The sequence below is a fragment of the Octodon degus genome, unplaced genomic scaffold (genome assembly GCF_000260255.1).
Source record: "Octodon degus isolate 3935 unplaced genomic scaffold, OctDeg1.0 scaffold00170, whole genome shotgun sequence".
In the NCBI taxonomy this organism is placed as follows: domain Eukaryota; kingdom Metazoa; phylum Chordata; class Mammalia; order Rodentia; family Octodontidae; genus Octodon; species Octodon degus.
In genome coordinates, this window is record NW_004524746.1 from 5241982 (window position 1) to 5249042 (window position 7061).

Consider the following 7061-nt stretch of genomic DNA (forward strand, 5'->3'; position numbering starts at 1 on the left):
ATGATAATTAAAATATTTTTCATTTAGGGCTGGCCATATAGCCTAGCATAGGGGCAAGGGGTTCAATTCCTGTGCCTGCTGTGCCGGCCTTGCCCCCTGGGCATGCTGAGACAGTGATTGACACTAGGCATGGTGGCATGGGCCTGTAATCCCAGCTCCTGGGAGGCCTTAAACAGATGAATCACTACAAGTCCGATCTAGTAGTGACACCCTGAACACCCTGTAGACCCTTCCCTAAATACAAAAAAAAAAAAATTTTTTTTCATTTAATCCTGATAGTGAAAGGTTTTTTTTCCCCTACATTTAACTCTTCAATATTACTCCACAACCAATTATTCCTGTATTTTTAAAGAGGTCACAAGTTAAACTTATTTATGAATATGATTAAATATACCAAACTTCTAACTATTCATCAAGCAGTACAATTTTTGTTTATAGTCAACAATGTATATTCTATTACTGTGAACAAGAACATATGCATATGCACTTGTTTTGTTTTCTTACAAATAAAGGTAAGCTGCATTAATACCTCTGGGGTCAAAACCCTGTTACACCTAGACAAAATAATTTAAAACAAAACTCAATTCTATCTATTTTTTCAAAATTCCTATTCAAGTTAACATCATACTTACAGAAAAATCATTGATTTTGAAAAAGCAAAAAGTAAAACAAATGAGAGTACTATCAGCATATGTTTCATTCGAAAATTCTATTCTTACCAGTTTTTACATAGACTTTCAAAAATCATGAGCTGAAACACTAAAAACATTGACGGACATCACAGAAGTTGCTCACTAGCACTGTAAGTTGAACATAGCTCTCTGTTACTTCAGCTAATACTTAAGCAGGCTTTAAGCAATGCAGGAAATCTTCAATGTCCTAGGCAAACCTTATTTCTAACAAGAAACTTCATTTTATTTCTAGACTTGATAATACATTACACACAGCATATTTACACTAACAGATAAAATCCTTTACAAAGTTCTCCATAGGTAGAAAACTAGAAGGCTAACAAGTGGTAGAACTCAGAGGTGGCAGAGGGACATGGAGTACTCAGGGCCTTTTCAAGCTGCTTTTATAGACTCTACATTTAACTGCCTTTAAATAAAATTATTAGAATTGATTTTCCTACATTGAAGTAAATATGACAAAGAGTTCAAAAAAATTTTTTTAAAAACATATTTAGTAAAGGGTCTACAGGGTCTCACTACGTAGACTGGACTCATAGCGATCCTCCTGTTTTTAGCCTCCCAAGCTCTGGGATTTACAGGCACATGCCACCATGTCCAGTCTCAACCGCTGTCTCAGCACACCCCAGGGGTGGGGCTGGCACAGCTTGTGATGCCAGGGATCAAACCCTGGTCTCTGCATTCTGCCTAAGTACAAACTTTTTCTAAAATATCCCTACCAAAATAAGTAATTTAAATTAAAGACTAAATAGAATAACAATTTTCATATGCTTCTCCAAATTCCCAGAGTATTTTATATCTGTTAGGCACTCTTAAATGTTTTACACAATTATTTCACTATTGTTTGAGGGTTTTTGGTTTTTTTTTGGCTACTTCAGACTGCCTTAAGGGCAGGTCTGGTACAGCTTCTGGAGCTGGAAATCGAACTGTGGTCCTATGCACCTGCTTTAAGTAACTGCGTTATCCGTCAAAGCCCCTTCACTATTGTTTGAAATCCCTGAGTAAGCATCTAAGTCTAGACACTAAGGGTCACAACAATTAGGAAATAATGTAACCAGAAACAGGATTTATAATCTAGTGTTGTTGGATTCTTCTGAACCTTTTCCTATGCTTATAGTCCACCTTGTATTACATACATGGAGCTCACCTTTTCATTCGAGACTAGAAAAAGATACTTTCTCATCTTTTTATAACCCCAAATCCAGCAAAACTTAATATTTTTTACTCCTTCCAAACTATTCAAAGTGAAACACATTCACAGCCCTAACTTCGGACCACTAAAGCCTTAATTCAGGCACATCTTTTCCTTCATATCAATTTAATAATTACTACCCAAAAGATCTCATTGTAGAACAGAAACAGAGTAAGTTAGTTACTGCTAACATCAGTATGAGTTCAGGAGCAGAGTTAACCATATTCTTTTCCTAATAAATGATCTAATTTCAGATAGTATCCACATTAAAAAATGAAGATTTTAGCAACTTGATCAAGCTATTGGCAATGATGAATACCAGAAACGAAGACTAGTCTCCTAAGGAATAAACATGTAAAGAGAATTACTCAATCAGTAAGTATTCACTAACAGTGGTGGATGTTACAAAAGGTTACAGAGAACTTCGGAGGCATTAAGTCCTTAACCCAGAACTGTATATACTGTGTGCTGCAGGCTGTCTGTATTAATAGATAAAAGCTCTAAAAGGTTTGCCATCATGGGTATGTAGTGTGACAGGAAAAATTATACAAGCAACTTAAAACAAGTACTGAGGAATTTAAATAAAAGTTAAAGGTGATTAATAAAAATGGCTTGTTAAATACTAAATCTTGAAAAAGAAATCAGGTGAGTATGGCAGGGAAAGATGAGGTCACCATCATCAAGTCCTACCTATTCAGTCTATTTATCCAGAGATGGACGCCACAGGCTAATGAAAGGCGAAAGGTTTTCTTTACCCAACTCCTTAATGTATTATCTACTTGGGACTGCACATATTACACTCCACTTTGCAAAACTGCACATACTCTTCAAAGAAAGTAAGTACCACACTAAATGAAATTCAACAGAACTAGCTACACAACAAGATCTATGATTCTTGTTTATAAACCTTTTAAAATTCTTCTAATACAAGAATATGCTATGAGATAATGAATGGCATGTTAAATATTCATGTAAAAATTCTTAACATATGTTTATCCATTGCATAACTTTATATGCAACCTCAATTTCTACAAATTCTGTTTTAAAAGCTATAGCAAAACAACAGACTTACTAAAAACCAACCTTCATGAATTCAATTACCAATATACACTCGCATTTACATCCAGGTATATTTCCACTTAAGGAAGACATGTACACCTCACTGTACTTGTTCAGTCAGTGTTTATAATGCCCGGCTCTACTGTAAACCCTTTCTCCACCGTTTATAGCTCAGCCAGACTTCTTTTTTTTTTTTTTTTGGTGGTACCAGGGCTCCAGTACCTTGCACTCACCAGGCACACACTTACTCCGCTGAGCTATCTCCTCGACCCCAGACTACTTCTGAAGGAAGTCTTAATTGTTCTTGAATTTTTATTGTAAGTGCTTTAATTTAGGCTTTCACTATATTTCATGTGGATTTCTATAAATATCTGGTCTCTTTCTCTCCTCTCAAACCTCAATCCACCTTCTGTACTACCTGTACTTTTCCCCCAAAAACATCTGAAAATCAAATCTGATCTGTGGTTCTCCACTAAGTGCTATAATACTTCAATTTGATATTCTCTTTACAGTTGTAAAATGCACCAATATCTCCTAACTTGTTTTAATTTAACAGTAACTCACAAAATACAGATCAAGCATTCAAGGAAAACCTATTATTTTCAATGTTACTTTTCTGCAATACAGCATCCAATGTTTCCAGTGTCATTTTCAGGACAATCTTGTATGGAAACAGTGACTTTCAGTTCTCTCAAACTATGATATACACAGAAATATTCAGCAAAGCTAGGTAAAACTAGAAATGCCAAGTTCCATCTGAATGAATTTGAGTTTTATCTAGGAATTGACAACTAGTATATGTATTTCCTAATAATGTCTCCACAGTGACTCCAATACATACTTAAATCTGAAAAGCCAAGGAGAAGCCTGCTCCATAACAATTAATACAATTAGCACTTTTACTTATCTCCCAACAAATGAGTACCCATTAATCTTAGAAAAATTTGCTCTTCTAAAAACCTTTTATTCATCTATTCCCGCATGATCTTCTAAACTATGAAACTTTTCATATATTTATGCATCTCTCTAATCACACAGGCACTCTTATGAGATAGCACACATACTTTACAGATGAGAAAACCAACTCTGCCACTCCAAGATAGTGTCACTATTTTACACATCAGAAAACTAATTGTTTGAAAGGAAGGTTAAAACATTTATCCAAAGTGACCCTGAGTTTGAGCTCACGCTTGCTGACTACAAAGCTATTGTGTTTTCTATGGTGACATATATCCTTTTACATATCACTCAGAAGTATTGACTTACTCATCAGTTTACAGGTTTGTTTCCCTTTTTAGACATACCACACTCCCTGGGGCTAGGCATCAATCCTGACTTCAATCTCAACACTGAGTTACTCAATGTACGTTGAATAAAAGAGGAAAGATAGCTCCTCTGTAGCTGGTACTGTAACTTGTTTCATTTCCTGAATTCTTAAAGAGCTCTGACTATACTTCTTGCATAACACATTTGGTCTGACTTGCAACTTTATTGCTGGATTTATAAGACAGTATATATTGGCAATTTTAACACTACCAAAACAATCTAGTTAAAAAGGGGTGAAAAGGTTACTCCTCAAAAATCTTTTTGCATTAACCCACTACCAAACTGGGAACTTCAAATTTTAATTTTCACAACAATTTCACCCCAGAAGAGCAGACAACAATAACTATGTGGTATTAAATGAATGAAATTCAAAAGGTGAAGCTGATTAATAACAGATGACATAAATTGAGCAATGAATACTGACAGCCTGTTTGTTCAGCGATCCACTTAGGATAACCAGTGAGCAATACTACCCTTCTCTATCACAACAGTCTTCAGCATCTGTCATTCCTTGCAACTACCTGTAAACAATATTAGTAAGCACAGAGCAATCAGTGTATTTATGTGTAAAGGCAGTGTTCATCCTGCCTAAAGTTAATGTGTCTGGTATGTAAAACACACAGTACAACCACTTCCTTTTTGATACAGATTACACAGCAAAAGTAGTAAGGCAGCAAAACTGACATTCTCCCGTCTGCAGGTAAGGAAATCTCCATTCTAGGTGATGGAGATTTTAAATTGAAAAAAATGCGAAGTTAGCACCTTAAGAATCTTACATTTTAATGTACTAACTTTTGATGCAAAGAGTGGTTATTCCCTTACCATGTGTAAATAAAAAAAGAAAAACCCTCTGAAACAATGTGATGCGGAGGAAAGTTAAAAGGACTAGGCACCAGGAGTACTGGTTTTCTAGTTCAGCTACATTACTAAATTTCTACGAGACTTCAGCTCACTGGTCTTTTTCTCATTGGTTTTATGTATTTTGATACAGCAGGAAGGATTTGGTCGGCCTGAAGTTGTTTTCCAAAATTCATTCTTATCAGTAAACTCGGTGTTTCTTAAACTCTTACATTAAAAAAAAAGACTGAAATCGAATGAAACCATTCAGCCTTGAATTGGATGGCCCAAGACTCATCTAAAGTTAACAATTAATCTGGTAACTTTCCAGAAATTGGCTAATCTTAACTTCTTAAATAAGCAAGTGCAGTCAGATCGGACATCTCTACTATGGAGAATTATAAAATGGCACTGCTTCATCGAAATTTCCCTAGGTTTCAGCGGCACATACTCGGCAAGTGTTAACAAGCAAAGTGGAGAGAAAGAGGGCCGGCGAGCTTTTTCACAAACCCCAGCTCAACCCCGGCAGCTCAGCAAGGGGAGTCCCCGCAAGGCCTGCACAGGGCTGCACAAGGCTCCTCACCCCCATAGATGCTAACAGCGAACGTAACGAATGCTTCCGTCAACAAGACACATTCCCCTTCCCACAGAAGGTCTTGCTCCCAACCGGCCAGAAGGGGCTGGAACTCGGCGCCGAGAAACAATCTAACAATCATTCTTGGTCCCAAAGGCTACCAGCTACTCGGGACTGAGGTTTCTCTGCGCATGGCTGCGGGGAGAGAGGCAGCTCCTCTCACCTTTGCCAAAGGAAAAATAAAAAATCCGAAACCAGGCCTAGAAGTAGCTGCTGGAGAAATGAACCTTCTTGCTCTGCAGTGGGGTGCACTTAGCATTTCCTGCACTTGCTCGGATCGGAAAAACGCCCAGGCAGCTACGCTCGACTTCACTCCCTTCTGGAAGCCTAAAGAGATTAAAACTCCGCACAGCTTCCTTCCCCGATCTGCCCTCTCGATCCTCTGGCATTGTTCAGGAAGGTGCCCTGAAACAGGAGGTGGTGAAGCGCGGCGGGCCAGCACGAGGGTCCTGCTGGAGCTTGGTCGGCTCCAGCGGGCAGAGACTCCCCTTGTGGTCTGAGAGTAAAGTTTGAGCAGCGGCGGGGGCGCGGACCAGGGCCACGCCAGGCCGGGCTCCAGGGCAGGCCGGCGGAGGTGACACTCCCTTGTTCTCCAGCGCGGGGGAGGCGGCGTCCGGCCGGCCGGCCCGCACCCGGGCGCAGGGCGAGGGCGACGCGGAGGCCGGGCCAGCGCGGGACCCCGGCGCGCCGCTCCGCCGGCTTCCTCCCTCCCGCCCTCCCGCCCGCCCTCCGGCCCCCAGCCCAGGCCGGCGAGGCAGCGCCGGGGTGGCGACGGGGTCTCGGCCACTGACCACGCATTTCTTGCCGAGGAAGGTGAAGAGGGACTCGTTCTCCTGTGGGGTGAGCAGCAGGGACCCCACATTGGTGACCCTCCGCGGGGGCGGCGGCTGCTGGCCGGAGCTCATGGCTTCGCCGGCGGGGCGGGGAGTCCGGGGCCGCGTCCTCCGTCTCTTCGGGGCGGGTGGGCCCGCGCTCGGCCCCCTCGGTGACAGGGGCGGCGACGAGGGAGTCAGAGACGCAGCATCTCGCAGCGCCTCCGACGCGGGGAGGAGAAGGACCAGTGAGAGAGCTGACCGCACTCCGAAAAGGAAGCTCCCAGCTCCCGCCCGGCGACGCTAGGACCGGATGGTCCTTGTCCTTTCACTCCCGCGACTGCACTAAACTCCCAACTCCTCCAGCCCTCGGGCGGCCGCGGCGGCCGCACAATCCAACATGGCAGCGGGGGCGGACGAGACCACAGGACGCAGGACGCGGGGGAGCGCGCCGGAAACGCGCGGCCGCGGCCCGGCCGGGAGGAGCCCCCTCCGCGCGCGGTGGCCTCGCC

At 42.2% G+C, this 7061-nt stretch overlaps 1 protein-coding gene and 1 long non-coding RNA gene across 4 annotated transcripts in view; one reads left to right on the forward strand and one right to left on the reverse strand.

Moving 5' to 3' along the window:
* The window catches only part of Wasl (Wiskott-Aldrich syndrome like), a 62573-nt gene extending 55587 nt beyond the window's left edge, over window positions 1-6986 (reverse strand). Inside the window, exon 1 of one of the 2 annotated variants that reach the window (XM_023703415.1) lies at window positions 6529-6986. In XM_023703415.1, the coding sequence (XP_023559183.1) occupies window positions 6529-6642 (114 nt within the window). In that variant the 5' untranslated portion in view covers window positions 6643-6986. The remainder of the gene's footprint in view (window positions 1-6528) is intronic. The other variant, XM_004643313.2, reaches the window with a different exon arrangement.
* Window positions 6485-7061, forward strand: part of LOC111813190 — a 29025-nt gene continuing 28448 nt past the window's right edge. For both annotated transcript variants that reach the window (XR_002818508.1, XR_002818507.1), the window contains exon 1: window positions 6485-6577. This is a non-coding gene — a long non-coding RNA (uncharacterized LOC111813190). The remainder of the gene's footprint in view (window positions 6578-7061) is intronic.